This window comes from Girardinichthys multiradiatus, chromosome 1 (assembly GCF_021462225.1).
Source record: "Girardinichthys multiradiatus isolate DD_20200921_A chromosome 1, DD_fGirMul_XY1, whole genome shotgun sequence".
Lineage (NCBI taxonomy): Eukaryota > Metazoa > Chordata > Actinopteri > Cyprinodontiformes > Goodeidae > Girardinichthys > Girardinichthys multiradiatus.
The window spans coordinates 18,325,182-18,347,100 of record NC_061794.1 but is presented as its reverse complement, the minus strand read 5'-3'; the positions used below and the strand labels follow the sequence as shown (position 1 = coordinate 18,347,100).

General features: G+C 39.2%; 1 protein-coding gene and 1 long non-coding RNA gene across 9 annotated transcripts in view; one reads left to right on the top strand and one right to left on the bottom strand.

Annotated features, from left to right (window-relative positions):
- The window catches only part of ubr4 (ubiquitin protein ligase E3 component n-recognin 4), a 72,713-nt gene extending 56,671 nt beyond the window's left edge, over positions 1 to 16,042 (top strand). For all 8 annotated transcript variants that reach the window (XM_047370288.1, XM_047370280.1, XM_047370253.1 and 5 more), the window contains 28 exons: positions 22 to 112; positions 205 to 289; positions 570 to 697; positions 1,849 to 1,978; positions 2,075 to 2,235; positions 2,319 to 2,428; positions 3,874 to 4,015; positions 4,285 to 4,366; positions 4,447 to 4,620; positions 4,848 to 4,969; positions 7,238 to 7,435; positions 7,524 to 7,604; positions 7,733 to 7,820; positions 9,245 to 9,372; positions 9,548 to 9,655; positions 9,765 to 9,881; positions 10,378 to 10,568; positions 10,682 to 10,855; positions 10,963 to 11,062; positions 11,147 to 11,365; positions 11,458 to 11,571; positions 12,624 to 12,766; positions 12,847 to 12,972; positions 13,066 to 13,260; positions 13,454 to 13,678; positions 13,916 to 14,006; positions 14,522 to 14,684; positions 14,816 to 16,042. In XM_047370288.1, coding sequence (XP_047226244.1) covers positions 22 to 112; positions 205 to 289; positions 570 to 697; positions 1,849 to 1,978; positions 2,075 to 2,235; positions 2,319 to 2,428; positions 3,874 to 4,015; positions 4,285 to 4,366; positions 4,447 to 4,620; positions 4,848 to 4,969; positions 7,238 to 7,435; positions 7,524 to 7,604; positions 7,733 to 7,820; positions 9,245 to 9,372; positions 9,548 to 9,655; positions 9,765 to 9,881; positions 10,378 to 10,568; positions 10,682 to 10,855; positions 10,963 to 11,062; positions 11,147 to 11,365; positions 11,458 to 11,571; positions 12,624 to 12,766; positions 12,847 to 12,972; positions 13,066 to 13,260; positions 13,454 to 13,678; positions 13,916 to 14,006; positions 14,522 to 14,684; positions 14,816 to 14,880 — 3,751 coding nt within the window. In that variant the 3' untranslated portion in view covers positions 14,881 to 16,042. The remainder of the gene's footprint in view (positions 1 to 21; positions 113 to 204; positions 290 to 569; positions 698 to 1,848; positions 1,979 to 2,074; positions 2,236 to 2,318; positions 2,429 to 3,873; positions 4,016 to 4,284; positions 4,367 to 4,446; positions 4,621 to 4,847; positions 4,970 to 7,237; positions 7,436 to 7,523; positions 7,605 to 7,732; positions 7,821 to 9,244; positions 9,373 to 9,547; positions 9,656 to 9,764; positions 9,882 to 10,377; positions 10,569 to 10,681; positions 10,856 to 10,962; positions 11,063 to 11,146; positions 11,366 to 11,457; positions 11,572 to 12,623; positions 12,767 to 12,846; positions 12,973 to 13,065; positions 13,261 to 13,453; positions 13,679 to 13,915; positions 14,007 to 14,521; positions 14,685 to 14,815) is intronic.
- LOC124871391 lies at positions 15,207 to 19,704 on the bottom strand. The gene is made up of 2 exons (XR_007039010.1): positions 19,203 to 19,704; positions 15,207 to 18,963 (listed from the first exon to the last, which is right to left on the bottom strand). It is a non-coding gene; the product is annotated as an uncharacterized LOC124871391 (long non-coding RNA).
- Positions 19,705 to 21,919: the final 2,215 nt, after the last annotated feature.

The window sequence follows — 21,919 nt, the reverse complement described above, 5'->3', positions numbered from 1 at the left end:
TTTGTTTCCTTCCTGCTTAAGAGATCATCCAGAGGCCACTCAGCAGATGAATGACCTCATCATCGCCAAGGTGTCTGCTGCCCTCAAAGGTCACTGGGCCAACCCTGACTTGGTATGGATTTAGGTACTAGGCCAAGGTGTTTAAATTCACTGTAGTGCTATGCAGATTTGATGTGAGCAGAAACTTTGTTCTGGCCTCATCAGGTTAGTAATTTGCAGTATGAGATGCTTCTGCTAACGGACTCAATTTCCAAAGAGGGAGGATGCTGGGAGCTTCGATTGCGTTGTGGTAAGACTGAGCTCTCCTCCTGAACAATTTTATCTATTGAGAAGTTCTGACAGCTGACTGTTTGTTTTGACTTGTATAGTTTTATTGCTGCCATACAGAAAAGTTCTTACAGCATCTTGCCACTAACATTTCATAATCATCATACGTTTTTTTTTGCAAAGATTAGATATTTCTGCTCCTGGTTTTCACAGTCATTATTACTCTGTGTGGTAGGTAATTTGTTTACAGGTTATGATTTCAGTTTAAATAGTTTGTCTTTTTCTCTTTTGTATATTTTTAGCTCTTAGCCTGTTCCTGATGTCAGTTAATATAAAGACCCCTGTAGTTGTGGAGAACATCACTCTCATGTGCCTGAGAATCCTGCAGAAGCTGATAAAGCCTCCTGCACCAACTAGCAAGAAGAACAAGGTAAATATTCCATAACTCGTTTGCTTTGGAAGAGGTTTTGATTTAAAAGGTAATAAAGAACAAAAGCTGAGTTAGTTGACATTTAGACTTAACGTAGAAACAACAGCACTACTTAGAAGTTGCGATCTATAACAGAAGACCTTCACGTTGTTTGGAGGGCTAGAAGAAATACTGCTGAAGTATTAGAGATGCACAGATTAAAGTTCTCTGGCACATTGCCAATCTCAGATTTTTGTAAATCTTTGACTATCTAAAACTGATTTTAATGCTATTTATCGTTAGGAACAATAATAAACATTAGAATAATATTCAAAATGAGTCCCGCCTCTTTATATCAGTTGCAGAGGCCACCTTACACTGTGCGTTTGAGGGGTAGCAGTTGCTGTAAAAAAGGGTTCTACTATTTATTCAAAACACAAACAAACTGGTTATTGAGCTGATGTTTTAAGCAAGCTTTAATATCTTATTTTAGCACAGCTAGCATCAGAAAAACAGTGGCACTATGTTTACCTAGAGCAAGGGTCTTCAACTCCAGGCCTGGATAGGCCCTGTCCTGCAACATAGAGATGCTTCTCTGCTCCAGCACATTTTAATGAAGTGGGTGAATGGCCTCTTCATCTTGTATTCAGGTTCTGCAGGTCTGGTAACGAGCCATTCATTTGATTTAGGTGTGTTGAGGCAGAGATGGGTCTTCAAGCCTCTGGAGTTGCTCTCCTTTGTTCCCTAATGAATTGTAGACATGTGTCAACATTGCATAAAAAATACCTTTTTTTTTTTTAGGTATTTTTCTTTAAATCAGGGACCGTTAAATAAAAGTACAAGTATTCTCACATTATTCACTAACCTACATTTCCAAATATTCAGGATTAGTTAGAATCATTTGTTTCTGTCAAAGCTGAATACAGCTGAAACTTAGGATTACTATTTCCTTACTATGAGGCCTAAATTTAGCAATTGGAACCAAAATGGCATTAAGATACTTATTTCTAAAGCTCGAGAGCCTTTATCTTACACCCATAGACACTATTGTACTTTTAAACTGTTTTCATTTTGGTCTGAAAAGGAAGCCATTGGTCTTCACTGCATGTTTGAAATGCTGTATTGTAGTAAACCATTTTACATAGTGTCTGTGCTTGCTGCCTTTTTTAAAGGATGCTGCTACAGAGTCTCTGACCACAGTCAGGCCCTACAGCAATGAAATCCATGCTCAGGCTCAACTTTGGCTGAAGAAGGATCCCAAAGCATCTTATGATGCCTGGAAGAAGTGCCTCCCAGCAAGATGTAAGGACTTTATCCTGAGAAATATTCAGTATATCAGTCACAAGATTGCTTGTAATGATGAACCTTTTACTCTTTGGTTTATTTACGTTATGTCAGGCCAAGAAGCTGTGTCAAAGTCACAGGGGAAGGCTGAGTTAAGAAAGCAGTATCTGCAGGAAAAGTATGTATGGAAGTGGAAGCAGTTCATGAGATCCAGGAAAGGTGAAAGCCTCTTCCCTCGTCTGCTCAAACTGAGCCATAACAACTGGCTACGGCAGGTAATACAATGTTTGGGTAGCCTATGTGAACTACATTATCTGCTGAACTGCATTCAGTTCACAATGTGAAATCCTCATTGCAGGTTCTGTTTACACCAGCCACCCAGGCTGCCAGACAGGCTGCTTGCACTATTGTGGAAGCCCTTACCACAATCCCCAGCCGCAAGCAACAAGTCTTGGACCTGCTCACCAGGTAGGAAATCCTATCATACTATGCAATATCAAAGCTCTTTAGAACCTATACCAGAGCTTATCGGGATATGAAATTCCTTTCATGTTTATCAATTCATACAAAAGTAAAGATGATAATTGAAAAAATTAGAATGTCTTAAAGGAATATGTAAATGTTAATGGGGTCATATCATGCAAAATCCACTTTTTTAGCCTTTAAATACATTTTGCTGTGTACCTGGAGCCTGTAGGAGAGCAGAAACGTTGAATCTAGTCTCTCCAGGTGCTGCAGAGATATCTTTATATTCTGTTTGGATCATATTTTTCAGTCCGTTCAGTTTTCTCTATCATCTGTTACGTTTTTGAACTGTTACGCCACAGTATTTGCTGTGGAACAGCTAAACAAGGTCATGAACGTCCGGCTGACCAATTCACGTATCTGCCATATTTATTTCTTGCCGCGATTTTGTAGTCCAAGCTCAAGTATGCCTGTGCTGCAAGAGGATAAGTTCGGTTCGGTTGTTGGGTGTATTAGCCCACATAATTCATGAAGGGGTCAGTTCCTTCTGTCTATGGAAAAGACTGATGCAGCAAAGCGGTAAGCTGCAAATAACGCTAAAATGACAACAAACTTTATTTTAGACATGAATTTATTGTGTGTTGATATGACTTACTGGCCATCGCGCTGTTAGCAGTAGCATCGTGCCTTCTGCTTATGTTAGCGCTGTGTGCTGCTTTTAGCTCCTCAATGACAGAACCGTACTACGTGTTTTGAATATAATTACATAAACAGTACAGTTTTTGCTGTTTTTGTCTTGTTTCTGCGCTGCTAGATAATTGTTATCAAACTACAAAAATGGCCGTACGGGTTAAAGTGGAGCACTCTTTGACCTGGAGGGGGGCGGGGTGTGAGGCGTCTCAATGAGACGGTACCAAAACAAGTCGCTCTCAGACACACTTCAGAACAGGAGTCAAAGAGGAGCCTGTGGAGCTACAATAACAAGGAATTCAGATGAAAGCCTTGCAGTTCAACTTTATATAGACCACAACAACTGAATTATTTAAGTGTGAAAAGGAATCATTTAAAAGCATAATATGTCCCCTTTAAAGTCTGAATAAATGTATTTAAAAAAAAATAAGACTATTAAAACATGTTATGAAATATATGAAAATTATGATGTATTTTAAAATGTAAAAGTAGAATGTATGTGAAATATTTAAACATGAAATAAAAATAATGTTCTTAAAATGAAAATATTAAGTGTTTTTAATCAATATGACAAGTAAACAATGTATTTAAACATAAAATAAAAAACTAATTGTGCAATTAAAGTTACAGTGTCATTAAAGGTTAGATGGTGGGTTTTTCATGTAAATCATGCTCTGATATTATTCAAGGATCAATCTTAAACAGCTAGATATAAGCTGTCAATGTAGCCAATACTCCTGTGTGTTTGTGTTTTCCAGTTACCTGGATGAGCTGAGTGTGGCTGGAGAGTGTGCAGCAGAGTATCTGGGTCTGTACCAGAAGCTGATCAAGCCAACACACTGGAAGGTTTACCTGGCCGCCCGCGGAGTTCTGCCCTACATTGGAAACCTGATCACCAAGGCAATAAATTATTTATATATAGAAACTTAAAAATAACATTTTAAAAGGTTTTAAGGTTTGCTTTGTTTTTGGTTTTTTAATTACTGTGGGGACTACTTGATACCCTTTAACCTAAGATTCAATAAAGTTGATGAAAATGTGCATTGTAAATTTTAGATTTTTACCTGTAAATTAGTGTTTTGAAAGCAGGTTATTTTATTTATATCTATTACAAATCTCTTTAAGTTAAACCTAAATTAATGATAGATTATGTCAATCTTTTTTTTCAGGAAATAGCTAATCTCCTGGCTCTGGAGGAGGCTACTCTGAGCACAGACTTACAGCAAGGCTACGCTCTGAAGAGCTTAACTGGTATGTATGCCTCCTTGTTTTATAACAAACTGTAGTTTTTGTTTGCTGTCGTATTAATTTCTGTTTTTATGACAACGTAGGACTGCTTTCCTCTTTTGTGGAGGTGGAGTCCATCAAGCGGCATTTCAAAAGCAGGTTGGTTGGCACAGTGCTGAATGGTTACCTGTGTCTGAGGAAGCTGGTGGTGCAGCGCACCAAGCTAATTGATGAAACTCAGGACATGCTCCTGGAGATGCTGGAGGACATGACAACAGGTCTGCACTAACTCACTTCCAACACATTGTGTGTACATGTTTTTTATGTTTTAAGCATAAAATCTTTGGATTTGTCACTTAAGTGTTACACCGTTTTAAATTTCTTTAAATCTACTTAAATGTTTTCCTTTTACTGAAATCTGCTTTTGATTTTCATTAAAACACTGACAAAATGACTATTTTCTACGTTTTGAACAGTAAAAATGTGATTCTTGTTCTGTTGATAGGCACAGAGTCTGAAACCAAAGCCTTCATGGCAGTGTGCATCGAGACAGCGAAGCGGTACAACCTGGATGATTACAGAACACCCGTGTTCATTTTTGAAAGACTGTGCAGCATAATCTACCCTGTAAGTTTCTTATACCATTACCAATAATGGATTAGAATAAATACGACTAACAAAATACAGGGTTTGAGTACGGAGTTTGATAGAAGTATTTTCCAGGTCTGGATATGTATAGAAACATATTTGCATATGCAGATTTTATTCCCTGTAACATTGTCTAAATGTTTTATCTGCCCGTCCGTTCGTCCATCCCTCTACTAATAGTCCATCCATTTTTCTGATGATACGTCAATTTGTTTCTCAATCCATTCAGCCGTCCCTCTGTCTGTACAGGTCCTTCTCAAAATATTAGCATATTGTGATAAAGTTCATTATTTTCCATAATGTCATGATGAAAATTTAACATTCATATATTTTAGATTCATTGCACACTAACTGAAATATTTCAGGTCTTTTATTGTCTTAATACGGATGATTTTGGCATACAGCTCATGAAAACCCAAAATTCCTATCTCACAAAATTAGCATATCATTAAAAGGGTCTCTAAACGAGCTATGAACCTAATCATCTGAATCAACGAGTTAACTCTAAACATCTGCAAAAGATTCCTGAGGCCTTTAAAACTCCCAGCCTGGTTCATCTCTCAAAACCCCAATCATGGGTAAGACTGCCGACCTGACTGCTGTCCAGAAGGCCACCATTGACACCCTCAAGCAAGAGGGTAAGACACAGAAAGAAATTTCTGAACGAATAGGCTGTTCCCAGAGTGCTGTATCAAGGCACCTCAGTGGGAAGTCTGTGGGAAGGAAAAAGTGTGGCAGAAAACGCTGCACAACGAGAAGAGGTGACCGGACCCTGAGGAAGATTGTGGAGAAGGGCCGATTCCAGACCTTGGGGGACCTGCGGAAGCAGTGGACTGAGTGTGGAGTAGAAACATCCAGAGCCACCGTGCACAGGCGTGTGCAGGAAATGGGCTACAGGTGCCGCATTCCCCAGGTCAAGCCACTTTTGAACCAGAAACAGCGGCAGAAGCGCCTGACCTGGGCTACAGAGAAGCAGCACTGGACTGTTGCTCAGTGGTCCAAAGTACTTTTTGTGGATGAAAGCAAATTCTGCATGTCATTCGGAAATCAAGGTGCCAGAGTCTGGAGGAAGACTGGGGAGAAGGAAATGCCAAAATGCCAGAAGTCCAGTGTCAAGTACCCACAGTCAGTGATGGTCTGGGGTGCCGTGTCAGCTGCTGGTGTTGGTCCACTGTGTTTTATCAAGGGCAGGGTCAATGCAGCTAGCTATCAGGAGATTTTGGAGCACTTCATGCTTCCATCTGCTGAAAAGCTTTATGGAGATGAAGATTTCATTTTTCAGCACGACCTGGCACCTGCTCACAGTGCCAAAACCACTGGTAAATGGTTTACTGACCATGGTATCACTTTGCTCAATTGGCCTGCCAACTCTCCTGACCTGAACCCCATAGAGAATCTGTGGGATATTGTGAAGAGAACGTTGAGAGACTCAAGACCCAACACTCTGGATGAGCTAAAGGCCGCTATCGAAGCATCCTGGGCCTCCATAAGACCTCAGCAGTGCCACAGGCTGATTGCCTCCATGCCACGCCGCATTGAAGCAGTCATTTCTGCAAAAGGATTCCCGACCAAGTATTGAGTGCATAAATGTACATGATTATTTGAAGGTTGACGTTTTTTGTATTAAAAACACTTTTCTTTTATTGGTCGGTTGAAATATGCTAATTTTGTGAGATAGGAATTTTGGGTTTTCATGAGCTGTATGCCAAAATCATCCGTATTAAGACAATAAAAGACCTGAAATATTTCAGTTAGTGTGCAATGAATCTAAAATATATGAATGTTAAATTTTCATCATGACATTATGGAAAATAATGAACTTTATCACAATATGCTAATATTTTGAGAAGGACCTGTATATCCATCCATTTATTCATCCATCCATCCTTCTGTTCGTCTCTCCCTCCACCCGTTTGTTCATCTATCGTCATGCATCTTTCCCTATGTCAGTCTGTTCATCAGTTTATTTAAGATTGTCAATACATGCATCTGTCCATCTATCCTTCCTTCCTTACTGTCTGTGGTTTTTGCAGGTTTAGTTTTTAAAGTAATATCTGTAGTAAATTAATAGTGAACTTTTATATTTAAAAGGACATAAAAAATGTGTTAGAACCCTGAAAATATATACTTTATCAATACAAAAAAGTGAATATTAAATTCTTCTTGCATCAACCTTGATTATAAAAAAAGTAGTTGAGTACAGTGTTAGTCTATGGGTTTTGATGAATTATCTTGTTTTCTGTATAGGAGGAGAATGAGGTGACTGAGTTCTTTGTGACCCTGGAGAAGGATCCTCAACAGGAGGACTTCCTGCAGGGCCGCATGCCAGGGAACCCTTACAGCAGCAATGAGCCTGGCATCGGCCCTCTGATGAGGGACATCAAGAACAAGATCTGTCAAGACTGCGACCTTGTGGCGCTTCTAGAAGACGACAGTGGCATGGAGGTAAAGTAAAGTTGAGCAAGCTCTTCTGCTATCAGGAAGTTCAATTACATTAACATAAATTTATCTGGTACCTTTCTGTTTTTCACAGCTTCTGGTCAACAACAAAATCATCAGCCTAGATCTTTCTGTGGCTGAGGTCTACAAGAAGGTGTGGTGCCCTACGAATGAGGTGAGTCAATTTGGATTATACTGTCAGAAAATTACTCTTATTCACATTTGAAACTGTGTGAAGTTCATAATTAGAAGACTTCCAGTAAATTAGTTTTGATCATTGAGCTTGGCCTTTTTTCCCCAAAGGGTGAGCCAATGAGAATCATCTATCGAATGAGAGGTCTACTCGGAGATGCCACTGAGGAGTTCATAGAGTCGCTGGACTCGACCACAGGTTAGATTTTAAACTTTTTAAAAATTATTATTATTTATTGACATGTTCCTCTGTACGTAGTGTGATCTCATGTCCTCCTGTTTTATATTTTATCCTTGAGTGCTGGCTGCATTTATTTGCAACGCTGGTAAAGATATGTAAAAACCCTTAAAAAAAAAACCCAGTCGCATAATCTCACACAGAACAGTTAAAAAATCCAACCTTTAATTTGTTAATCTTTATTCAGTGAGGAAGAAAACCATGTTACGAAATCATTGTAGCCCTACTGTCAATAGTTTGTGCAACTCTCTATACCAACAGGACAGCACTTACTCTTTTGCTACAACATTTTACAAGCTTTGAGCAGGCGGCGAGAGGAATCTTTGACAGTTCCTGTTTGCAAAATCTGTCTAAATCATGTGGAGTCCTGTGCCATCTTTTATGCCATCTTCAGCTCTGGTCACAGATTTTTTATAGGATTTAGATCTGGGAAGTGAGAAGGTCATAGAAGTTTGATATGTGTCTGAATCATTTCTGTGTTGATTTGCTCATATATTTCCAGTTGTGATCTTGCTAAAAGACCCAAAGAAAACCTATTTTTAGTTTTTTGGTAGAGTCCACCAGATTTATATTTAAATCTCCTGGTATTTCAAACTTATTTAAAAGGACAATTTTCCCAGGGCCTTTGAAAGAAAAACCAACCCACAGAATGACAGGTCCGCCACCACACTTAACAGTGGGCAATAGGTGTTTATTTTTTATTTTTATTTTTTTTCATATTCATTTGTTGCTTTACAAACCCACCTAGAGTGTTTCTTGCTGAAAAGCTCAGTCTTATAGGACTTTTTTACCAATATGGTTCCAGTGCTTAACTGGTTCTGAGAGGCCAATTCAAAGCCACATCATTACATTGTTATAAACGTCTCAAGCAGTCAGTCCAGTTAATGTTTAGTTCTTATGGAGAAGAAGATTGCATGGAGACTTTTTAACTACACGCATCGTTATTTTCTCAGTGTCCCTGCCCATAGAGGTTCTAATGTCAACACCTAAATTGGTCGAAAATTTTGGAAATTGTATTTTTGGATTACTAATTAGAAGTTCTTAAAAACTCTAGTCAACTTAAAATATTGAAGTATAAATTAAGTCAAAATGCTTCATTTGCATTTAGTTTAAAGGCATTGGTAGGGATACCAGTAATTGTACCACTAGTGATTTTGTAATATCAGCTGTTTCTTAATGTAAATTCACTCAAGTTAAAGGTTAGATTTCTATCACTTTTTTTAATGTGAGATTATCCTTCTACAAGAAAACTTAAGTTATATTAAGGCTTTCTACACATCTTTAGAACGAGCAGCTCTGTAGAGGCCCTGATTAAACATGGGTCTGTATGAACAAGTTGGACATCCACTTTTATGGTCACAAATAAGGGAACATTTTGATTACAGATGAAGAGGAGGACGACGAAGAAGTGTACAAGATGGCAGGAGTCATGGCTCAATGTGGAGGTCTGGAGTGTATGCTCAACCGGCTGTCTGGAATCAAAGATTTTAAACAAGGAAGACATCTGCTAACTGTAAGCCTCATCTGTTAGTTTAGCATTTGGTTGAAGCTGATGCATGAGTCTGCACAAAAAATACAGTTCATCATAAGTTTTGTTTATCTTTAGCAAAATTAAACTTTGCAGCTATAGAGTTGTGATGTCGCCTGTTGTAGCAGCTGAGTTGACCCTTGCGTGTGCGTCTTTTCAGGTTTTGCTGAAGTTGTTCAGTTACTGTGTGAAGGTAAAGATCAATCGGCAACAACTGGTCAAACCGGAGATGAACACACTCAACGTCATGCTGGGAACTCTAAACCTGGTATGTCTTTTAAATACTCTGATAAACTAATAAGAAAAGATACATTTAAAACAATTTGGAGTTTTGAGTTTTAGTTTTGAAGGCTAATTTTTAAGGTTCTTGTTTTTAGGCTTTGGTTGCAGAGCAGGAGAGTAAGGACAGCGGCGGAGCCTCCATAGCGGAACAGGTTTTGAGCATTATGGAGATCATTCTTGATGAAGCCAATGCAGAGATTTCAGAAGACAAGGTAACACATCAAAGTACCACCCACCGCTCCCTTTCTTTAAAAAAAACATTTATGCATTGAATTAAGACTCCATAATATTAGTAAATCATGTAATATGCAATAGTGTTGGTTAATGTCACATGACAAACACATAAGTAGAGTTAATGTGTTTCTGCATGGATTCATTGCCAACATAGACTCCAGACAGTAAGTCATCTATTCAGCTACTGAAAAAATAAAATTCATCATTTCCAATATCAACAATACGGTTTTGTAGAAAAACGTCCAATGAATAAACTAAGTTGTAGTTTCTTCGACATGCTGCTGCATTAAACACCAAACATGTTACTGGCACAGTGTTTGAATGCGTGGTACCTGCATAATTAGCTAATATTTATTAGTGTCCAAGTAGTTCTTTTTAGAATTGATTGTGTGTAAAGCAAACCTCTAAAAAGGATACATTTGAGATATCTTTGTCTTCGATGTCTTTAAAAGTGTCTTTCTTACCTTTTTGTAGGGTAACCTTCTGCTCACGGGAGACAAAGACCAGCTTGTCATGTTGTTAGACCAGATCAACACCCCCTTTGTACGCTCAAACCCCAGCGTGCTGCAGGGCCTGCTGCGCATCATCCCATACCTTTCCTTTGGTGAACTAGAGAAGATGAAGATTTTGGTGGAACGCTTTAAACCGTGCTGCAGCTTTGACAAGTGAGCATTGCTCCAGTCTCATAGCGAGATAGATGTATAAGGATTATAAAACATAAAAGTGAACCATATTGTTTTGGCTATCTTTTGTGAAAGTTTTGAAACATTTCTCCAAGGTATGACGAGGAGCACAGTGGCGAAGACAAAGTGTTTTTGGATTGCTTCTGTAAAATCGCAGCTGGAATCAAGAACAACAGCAACGGCCATCAACTGAAAGATCTTATTCTTCAGAAAGGAATCACTCAGAGTGCACTGGACTACATGAAGAAACATATCCCAAATGCAAAAAAGTAGGTCTCCTTCCACTCCAAATATCCAAAGATAGTCATGTTTCAAACTCGGGTTTCCTTTGGTATCATCCTGAATTTTTAAAAGAGTCTTTCTTTGCTTTCAACAGTCTGGATGCAGATGTGTGGAAGAAGTTCCTATCTAGACCAGCTCTGCCCTTCATCCTTCGACTGCTTCGTGGTCTGGCTATGCAGCATCCACCCACTCAGGTACTAAATATCTTAAATCTTCAATATCCTCTTTTGATTACCAAAATACTTACAATTTTACTGAATGTCTTCTTTTGTGTCTAGGTATTGATAGGAACAGATTCAATAACCAACTTGCACAAGCTGGAGCAGGTATCCAGCGACGAAGGCATTGGAACCCTGGCAGAGAACCTTCTGGAGGCTCTGAGGGAACACAGGGACGTCAACCTGAAGATTGAAGCAGCCCGCAGGGAAACCAGAGCTGAGAAGAAGCGAATGGCTATGGCCATGAGACAAAAGGCTTTGGGAACTCTTGGCATGACGGTAGCCACAGACATTATTCCTCTTTATGTTAATTGCTATGTATTTGTATGAATAGTGAGTTTTTATTAAATGTCTTCATGTTTGCCATTCAGACCAATGAGAAGGGCCAAGTCGTCACAAAGACCTCACTTTTGAAGCAAATGGAGGAGCTGATAGAAGAGCCAGGTTTGACCTGCTGTATCTGCAGAGAGGGTTACAAGTTCCAGGTGACTAACATATCCAGGGCATCGTAAACTGAACACAGTAAAATGTATAATAATGGGAGCTGCCAATAAGAGTTGACAACAAACAAACCGTTCACATAGTAGCTGCATTGCTAAGAACGATAGATTGGGCTCAAAAACATATTGAAGGCTGTTGAAGAGATCTTCTGAGTCCTGCAGCCTAATAGGTGGGATGCTGGTAAGTCACAACTTAAAGCTTTAGAAACAGTTCATTGGATCTGGGAGTGTGGAGGCTAGATCAAGACCTGAGATCATTAAAATACACGCAAACAGGTTTTTCCTATGAGGCTGAATGCCTCATACTGAGGGTGGAGGCATCTGTGACAGGCAAGCATATTATGTTGTGTACGGATCAACTTTGTTGTTGTAGCTTATTTTATATAAACCACCTTGCAAAAGTTTGACCTGTTGAATATTTTCACATTTAAATCTAATTTTAGTTTATTGGAGTTTTATGTGATAGACCAAGACTAAGTGGAGCAAAATTGTCAAGTGAAACCTGAAGGTATAAGCATCGTGCTGTGTTAATACTTTTCTTAGAGAGCAACTTTAGAACTGGTCAGAATTGATCGAATTATGAGTGAAACTAAAGGCAATCCTGGAAGAAAACCTGTTACAGGTTGCTAAAGAACGGAGGTGGAGGTTCACTTTCCAGCAGGACAATGACTGCAAACTTACAGCCACGTGTTCACAGATGCCCTCCATCCAATTTGGCCACGACTATTTTGCAAAGAATAGGCCACATTTTCAGTCTCTAGATGTGGAAAGCTAGTAGAGACATACCCAAACACCTGAAACTATAACTGCAAAAAATAGTGGTTCTATAAAGCTTTGGTGGGCAATATAAAGGCTAGCAACCTTCTGTAGAAAAATTCATACTTTTGCAAAATACTTTTGCAAAGCACTGTATTTGAAGTGCCATCTGCCAAATTGACTTACTGTTGGTTAAATGATATGCTAGGTCCCTCTGGACAGATTCATGTTATTTTAATGCATAATGATTTCAACTAACATTTCCCTTTCTTTCCTACTAGCCAACCAAGGTTTTGGGTATTTACACTTTTACAAAGCGTGTGGCCTTGGAGGAATTTGAAAACAAGCCTCGCAAGCAGCAAGGCTACAGCACTGTGTCACACTTTAACATAGTCCACTATGACTGCCACCTGGCTGCTGTCAGGTAACCTTTTTCTCTGCTCTCATGCATCATTTGTTTAGATTTATACCAAAACAAACACTTCATATTTTTTCTCTAACCAGGCTGGCTCGTGGGAGAGAAGAGTGGGACAGTGCTGCTCTCCAGAATGCCAACACCAAGTGCAATGGACTGCTGCCTGTGTGGGGGCCCCATGTGCCAGAATCAGCCTTTGCAACATGCTTAGCAAGGTAATATCTTGCTTCTGCACACATTTAGGGAGCAGATATTTGATCATTGAAGCACAGGTCGCTCATTCTCACTTGACAATGTCTACCACACAGGCACAACACATATCTTCAGGAGTGCACAGGTCAGCGGGAGCCAACATACCAACTCAACATCCATGACACCAAACTGCTGTTTCTCCGCTTCGCCACTGAGCAATCGTTCAGCGTGGACACAGGAGGCGGAGGCCGAGAGAGCAACATCCACCTCATTCCCTACATCCTCCACACAGTGCTCTACGTTCTCAACACGTATGATTTTTGCTCTGCAGATAAATCCTAAAACTGTTTGAGTTGCAAAATAACCTACCAGACATCAAGTCAGTGTCATTGCTGGCTGCTTGTTGATGAAAGCAGTAAATCTAATAATTTTAAGTATTGAACGTCCACCATTTTGATGTACCCTTCCCCTTACCACACAATGTCTCAAAATCTGCCACTTTAGTACGAGGGCTACGTCCCGAGAAGAGAAGAATCTGCAGAGTTTCCAGGAGCAGCCGTGTGAGAAATGGGTGGAGAGCTCTTACGAGGTTGAAGGACCTCATTATTTTACCATCCTGGCCATGCACATAATGCCTCCTGAACGGTGGAGGAGCTCACGGGTTTACTTCCTTCGAAGACTACTGGTGGCTGCACATGCACGCAATGTTTCTCCAGTCTCCACGAACAAGTACGACGCTTTCCCCTTTATCGGTCCCGTTTGTTTTTTATAAGTGTCGCCTGCAGTACTTGTGATAGTGAGGCATTTGGTTTAATTTATTTTAAGAATCAGCTTTACTTCTAATATTGATTTTATCTTGAACAAACAAAGGAGCATTTAGAACTTGTTTCCTAAGTTTCTCACAGTTTTTCACACAATTCTTAATCCTCTTTTTTTTCTTTTTTTTTTTTTCTGTTCAATTATCAGAGTAACAGATAAAACACCAAAGGAATATGCAGTGTACCGCTCTCCTCTTCTCTTCTGGGGCTTGGTGGATCTGGTCTACGACATGTTCAGGGTAAATATCCACTAACTTTTTCAAATTAGCTGAAAACGGTGATCTCCTTAAACTACTGTTCTCTTCACTTTTTCTCATTTGCTGCGATGCTGCTGCAAAGCTGTTGAAAGGATGTTAAAAAATCATAATTTTTACAACTTTCCTGTTTAGTTGTGGTTGGATGTGTATCTCCTGATGGTATGTGTTGCTGTTTCCATTTGATTTATTCCTGTTGGAAAAGATGTTTTGGTCAAATGAAATCAACTTTGTGACTCTGGGTGAAACATAATCATCCATGGTTGCTCATGCTTCAGTATGGGTCCGAATGGTGTTTTGGTGTCAGATAGGCACGTTTTAAATTACTTACCTGCTTTGATAAACAATGGGAAGTCCAAATTTGATTTATTTTTGTTTTATACATTTAGCATCTTTAGATTTTCACACACTATGATATATTTGCCCTTTATTCAGAACATTTAATCTTAATGAACGCCTGACCACAAGTATTCTCTGTTCTCTTGATATGTTGACTGCAGAAAGTACCAACCAGCAACACAGAAGGGGGCTGGTCCTTCTCACTGGCAGAATATGTCCGTCACAACGACATGCCCATCTATGAGGCCTCCGAGAGAGTGCTTAGGGCCTTCCAGGATGAGCTCATGCCCGCTGAGTCCGTGTCTGAGTTTTCCGATGTTGTAGGTCAGTGTAAATGCTCTCCTGATCAATTTGAGCACTACCTAAATATTTGGAATATTATCTCCAAACCAACTGGGCTTGGACATTGGGTCTGGTTTGCAAAGAGTTAAATTCCACATTTCTTTCTCTTTCAGGTCTCCTCTCTGAAATCCCAGACCCAGACCTCTTTCTGCAGGATTTGATGAACTCTTTGCCCTGAACCAACCACCAGCCAAGCCCCTCTAACACACAAATATCCCTACAAATATAATCGATACAGCTACCAATTTAAAAAACCAGAAAACTAAAAGAAATTTACACTGAGACACAAAGAAAACATAGTCTCCACCATGCTTCCTACCCAACTTCCACATCCCTATGACATCTCAGAATAAACTAAGCAAAACTTGTGTGTAGTCTACAAAAAAATAAACACCTCCGTAACACCAAGGCAACGCTGTTTAAAGGGGAACGAAACGGTTAAACAGAATTTACTCTCCGCCAGACTGATTTAAACTGCTGAGGTCTTCATTTAAAAGGTCGGCAGTATTATCACATTCACGCTCAGATGTTTAGCTTTTATTTGGCAGAAATAACTTGTGAATTCTGTTTTTGACTTTGAAGCCCTTCCCCCAAATTCAGGGGTGCAACGTTAGAGGAACCGAAATACTTCTGGGGTATGACCCAACCCATATTAGGAGTGGCATTTGATTTTATATTTTCCTTTTTGTTTGTTTGCTTTGAGTTGGTTTGTGGTCAGGGTTTTTTAAATTGGCAGAGGGCTTTCATAGTCTCATGGTTGTGGTGCCTGTCCTTTTCCTCTGCTGTTTATTCTACAAGTATATTTGGATTCTAACTGGAAATTTGAGGGATGGGCGGGAAAATAAAAATGTCTTAGGTTTGTTTTACCAACATCAAAACCGAAACAGGATTTAAAAATGGAACAAATTTCGATTTAATATCTCTCATAGATTACTGTCTTTTTGAAGTAAATTTATAAAAGCATCCATCTGTTGCCATGAGATATCAGTCATGTCTAAAATGACAATAAAACATACCTGCATTACATGCTTAATCACTTTCCTCTTTGACTTATGGTGTTGTTTGGTTTGGTTTCCTTAATTTCTGAGGCCACTTCCCATTATTTTGACAATTACAGCAGAAATTAAAGTGAAGTAAATCTGATTTTCACTCTCAGCAACACATTCACTTGCAGATGACAGAAAACTTTGTCATTCTTCAGATCTAAGTGCATGGTGTAAACTTTCCCCAGTTCATAATTGATTAGCTTTTCCCGCTGCTGCAATGTTTAAACTGTTGCTGAATGTCTGCTTTTTGACGTTAGCATATAATTAATAAAGCTGTTATAAGTTCAGTCTGAATCAAGGGTAACCTCTTCTGTTTTGGCTTCTGTTTGCACATTTAAAGGGAAAACCTTTCAGTTCTTTGTAGAAATATTCACTCCCCTTTACACTTTACACACTTTTTGTCATATTTTAACCACAATCCTTAATGTGTTTTATTGGGATTTTATGCTGATCTTTTATGGGATAGTTAGACGTAGTACAGACAGGGTGACCAAGTAAAGTATTAATTAGAAAAGCCACCAAGAAGGACCCATGATACCTCTGGAGGAGCTCCAGAAATACAGAATTCAGGTGGCAGGATCTGCTGATAGTGATCGTAATGCACTCAACAAATGTGGACTTTATGAAAGAGTGGCCAGAAGAAAGTACTTGTTGAAAAAAGCCATAAAAACTCCCGTAAATGTCAACAGCAAGATTCAGAAGAAGGCAGAAGATGCTCTGGTCAGATGAGACCAAAATTTTATATTTGGGCCCACATTCAAAATGTGTGATGAAAACATAACCTAATGTCCAGGGTCTCATTGAAAAACCATTGCGTCTATTCTAAAAGTGCGCTTAGGGCTAACTGCGAAATTTCAGACCAATGGATAATTTCACAGAATTATGTTGTTCCTAAAAGTGGTTGCATACATGGTTAATTAATTGTTGATTATGTTAAACACATACCTGTCAGCTAATTTGCGCTGGTAAGAGCCAAGAACCCCAGATTAACACCTATAACTCAGCAGGGATAGCGTGGGTAATGGTTTCCCTAATACTGGACCCAGTTCAGCACATAGATCCAAGAGCAAAGTCTGCATATTTTGTCATCTTCCAGAAGGGTCGATGCATCCTTCTCGCAGCATTACCCACGAGTGTCACGGCATTTAAACGTTTCCAGCAGTTATATAGCCTCACACCTTGTCACAATTTATATGTTAATCTGTGGTACACAAAACCCTGGTGATCACGAGGAGAGGATGGTGAGAAAACTTTGAGAGGTTTTGCTGACTTTGATTTAGAATTTAAGTTGACATTGAATGTCTGAGAGGAATCATGATGCTGTGTGGCTTCAATTCTTCACCTCCCTATAGCAAGCCAAAAGGGTCAAAAGGATCATCCATATTCACGCATTGTGAATCTCAACGCGCGATCGTGTAAAAAACGTGTGGTGGCATTTTATGCATATTTTGTCATCAAGAGGCTGTGTTATTAGTGCTCAGCCACTAGAGTTTTAGGGCATTTTACCCAATCAATACACTGCAAGGGTAGAGAAGACCAGAAGATCTCTGATTTTTGGGGAATGACAGGAAGTACAGGCACCCATCAAATTAGTTTTTTATAGATCACAACCTTTGCATTAAAAGTGACGTTTGGCAGTTTCAGATTTCGTTTCGTGTGCATGCTATGTTTATAAATGAGACCCCAGACCTTAGTTTACTGTAAAATCTGTGGCAAGACATTAAAATTGCTGTTCACTCTCCATGCAATGGGACAAGCTTCAGCTACAGCAATGCATCAAACTGGTAGAGATGCCCCCAATAGACTTAAGTGCACCACAATGTGGTTCAACTAAGTATCCACTCGGAAGGACTTCATATGCACAACACACAGATTTTTATTTGTAAAAAAACAAATTAATAAAACCATGTGCCAATGTCATTCCACTGCAAAGATATTCTCTGTTGCTTACTGTCTGTCCATCAAAATCCCAATTAAATACGTGAAACAAAATGTGAAAACCTTCCAGGGGTATGCAAGGCCCTGTGTGTTTCATACTCTGGTGGTGGTGGTTGACTGCTGTAGAAAGATCATTTGAAGAAACCAAATACTGTGTTTATAATTTCATTTCAATAGTTAATTGGGGGATTTTTAAGCAGACTGGAGCAAAAGCGGTTTACCTCTTTACTTGAAGTATAATAAACAACATTTTCGTATTAAAACTGATTTATTTTAAGCAACACATAATATCCTTAAATTTTTTTGTAATTCGTAAACATAAGCTGTGACATTTTAAGGATGTCAACAATCGGTACATTCAGTAATGCTGCTGCATCGACATTTATTTGATCGACTTTGGTTCTTTTTTACCACCTCAAACAAATAAGTCTAGTTAACGAAACTGTATTTTTTATGTGTGTTAATCACATTGTTATAAATATCTTTTTAGAAATACCAGTTTTCTCTGTAAATAGCAAACTGAGAAAGAACACAGTTTGGGGTTTTCATCCATTTCAATTCAGTTCGATTATTTTATATAGCTTCATTTCACAGCTAATATAATATAACTCGACACTTTGCAACTAGTGATCCTTCTATCACATCAATGGCGAGGTCTTTTCCTGCCTCTAGTGGGCGACATACAATAAGATATGTCAAATATGAGGTCTGGAGCCCTCAATGGTTTATACTTTCTGTTAAAGAACGCATTGGCATAAACATTATCCTTTTAATGAAAGGAATATGGCTTTCATTTTAAATCAAACAAAATCTTAATGACAGGGTCTTTATATGATCACTTTAAAGTATGATTAAGGCAAAGAATGCACATTTGTGAAGCATCAAGGTCATAGAGTTGATGATCCTCAACCTTTTCCTTAATTTACACCTAATAAGGTGAATTTAGTGACCATAAAAGTCTTTCCTTCTCCCTTAGTGAAACATCTGTTCCAAATACAGTCACCATTTTCCATATAATTTATCATTTGTCCATTCTTCACTGGCAGCACAGCGGCATCACATCCTCCGCAGGGGAATGGAGCAGCCTCATGACTTCCCTGGGGGTCCTGGTGAAGCTTTTATGGAAAATGAAGGCCCTTTTAATGGTGAAGAAGGAGACCGTCCTGTCCCATACGTCCGAATTGCTCATCCCTGTACAGACTTGACTCTCCAGAGCTGAGCGGAGCCTTTCTGCTTTGTTTGTGCACTTTCTTTCCAAAATGCTCATCTTACACATGCTGAGAAGAAACAGAATTACATTTTAGACATTTATTTTTAATTTTTAAAATGCTCTACAGAAATAGGTTGGAGTAATGAAAGCAGGCTTCCAAAAAATTGTGGTTCTTCAAGATTCCTTTGTATTTTTCCCTCACTTTAAATCTAAATCACCATTTAAATATAACCTAAAACAGCTCAAGGCTCCAGATCAACATCAAATCAAGCTAAAAGGCCAGGAAATGCAGTGATCTGAACTTACACTGTGTGCTGGTTCCTCATGATGGACGCTCAGTCAGATGTGAGATCAGGGCCTTTGTGGGGGTTTCAGGGTTATGATTTCAACCACCAAGACCTTCCTTTAAATACTTCATGCCAACTTTCCCACTGATTTAATGTGATGCTGGTTCTCACCACGTATGGCCAATCACAAAGCAACATAGTGCCAATAGAAAGTGAATGAATTAGTTGACACCATAGTAAAAAAAAAAAAAAAAACAGATGGGAGGGGCCTTTTGTTCCCCACATGATGGTTTATAATGGGAATAGCCTCGTTATTGTATTGATAGGGAATGAAATATGGTGGGAATTTCAAAGAACAAACTGCTTTCTAAAAATGTCACTATTTAACAACAGCTGGAAAGACATGTTAAATTTGATTTAAATAGTAACTGTGGTTTCTAGGTATTTGCTTCAAGTATTATATTACATGTATATATTTAAAGAAATACAGCCATTAAAATCAGCACCATCTACACTGATGTTGTTCATTTAGTAGATTCTTCAACAAAACAATCAGAACTTACTTATAAATTAGGAAAATGTCAGTAACCATCTTTATGAAACAAATCATAAAATTTCTCGGCTTACACATGCACACGTTTTTTCCTTTCATTTAACTTCCCGTCTCTATTTCAATCTCTCTAGTTCTCACGGTGAGTGCCTCTCATGCTTGATTGACAGACAAAAGCACTCAAACCATCCAGATGGTGTGCCTGGAAGCCCTATTGACAACCTTGCCTTCCTTGGTGTGTGTGTGTGTGTGCTTTAAAGGGTGGGTTGGTCACTCGGCCCTTGTTCAATGGGGCACACTTCCTTTGTGCAGCCTGCCTTCGAGTCATTAACACCGAAGTGTGGGAAGCCTGGGACCACAGCAGCTCCCACGTTCCAACAGGCAGGAAGGGAGCGTGTGACCGAGACGTGGCCAGCAGCACGCAGGGCAGCCAGTTGTTTGTTTGTGTGTGTGTGTGTGTGTGTGTGCCTGAGGTGCTGACATGTGCTGAGAGTAGGAAAGCTAATAAATGAAGCATGCTTCTGACACCTCACTAACTTAGTCATAGTTATCTGAAATAATGGACATGTGTACAACTTTAAGTTCAGCATGAGTGTTTGACACAAATGTTAACATGCGGTACTATATTCAGAGCGTTAACAATATTAAATAAACAAATTCACTTCTGACCCACATGCAAAGAGAAAGGATCAAACAGAAATAGCAAAAACACAAGAGAAAAGTGAACTTAACTGGTAAGTAAAAAAAAGAGCTTGAGTATGACAGCTGAGTGCAAACTATAAAAATTACAGTATATCAAAGAAGATGTTCACCTTAACCAGCACTAAACTGTAAAGAAAAGAAAATATTTTGATGCAGCTGCTTTTATAGAGAAACAGTTGGGTCACTGCTGCATAACCCAGGAGTGCTTGATCTTAAATTCATGAACTGATAGCCTGATATTCTCAGGATTTTCTGGTAGATATCAGAATTCATGGTTCCACCTTCAAGCAGCCCCAGATCATCACACTACCTCCACCATGTTTGTCCGATGTCATGGAGTTTGTTTTTCTGAAATACTTTGTGTTTAGTCCTGATCTCGTTCTTATTGTTGTATCATGAACATTTACTCTAACTGAGGTAAGGACTGCAGTGCTTTAGATTATTGGTTATTATTGGTTCTATTGTCTATCAAAACATATTAAAGTGTTAAAATGTGCAGACCTAAATCCAACTGAAACTCTAGAGGTGCTCTCCATCCAAGCAGAATGAACTTGAGTTTTTTGCAAAGAAAATTGGGGCAAAACTTCAGTGTCTAGATGTATGGTTGAAACATACCTCAAATGATCTGCAGCTGGAAGGCGGTTCTACAAAGTATTGACTCAGGGGAGGTGAATATTATTGCTGCACACCACACTATGTAGATTTTTATTTGTTATGAAAATTGAGAACCATGTATTTTGTAATTTCCACTTTACAATTATGCACTATGTTGCGTGGGTCGGACACATTCATTCCAAATAAAATATGTGGAAGATTGTGATTTTAATGCAAAATGTGAAAAAGTTAAAAGGGTGTTAATACATTTGCAAAGCGCTGTATAAGTTAAAACCACAAAACAAACAGATGTAGATGTGCTTTCTTTTAACACAGCTAAACCTGTAACATTACACGTACAACACTTAAGCTTTCTTTATTGTGAACTTAATTAGAAAAGACATTAGTAATTGGGTGAAAAGCACCAACATTTTTAAAATAAGTAGTGTACAAATGTTTGTTTTTATTCAACGGGTTTTATTTCATCCAGAGGCTTCTTGGAGAAGCCCTTTTTGTCTTTGCATTTCTAAGTCGTCCCAACTGTTGCACAGCAGCAACAGGGAAGTTTGCCACCTCAAACAGGTGGAAGTGGCTGCATGTTGGTCTTTTCAAGTGGCTGGGCCTCTGCAACACCCACGTGTGCCTGGTGGCGGAGGCACTTTGTCTGCAATTACGTGGCAGCGGAGATGACATGAGACAGCGGCAGGCTTCCCTCTGGGGTCACCACTTTCCCATATCAACACAAGTGCCGGGTCATTCTCTCAGCTCCAGTCCCTCCGCCACCCCCTCCTCCTCCCTGCCCACTCCACCCCAGGCTCTTTCTCTTGTGGTCTATTTCTCCACCTGCTCCCCAGAGGCACACTCATTGTCCCCACGGCTATAAACACTTC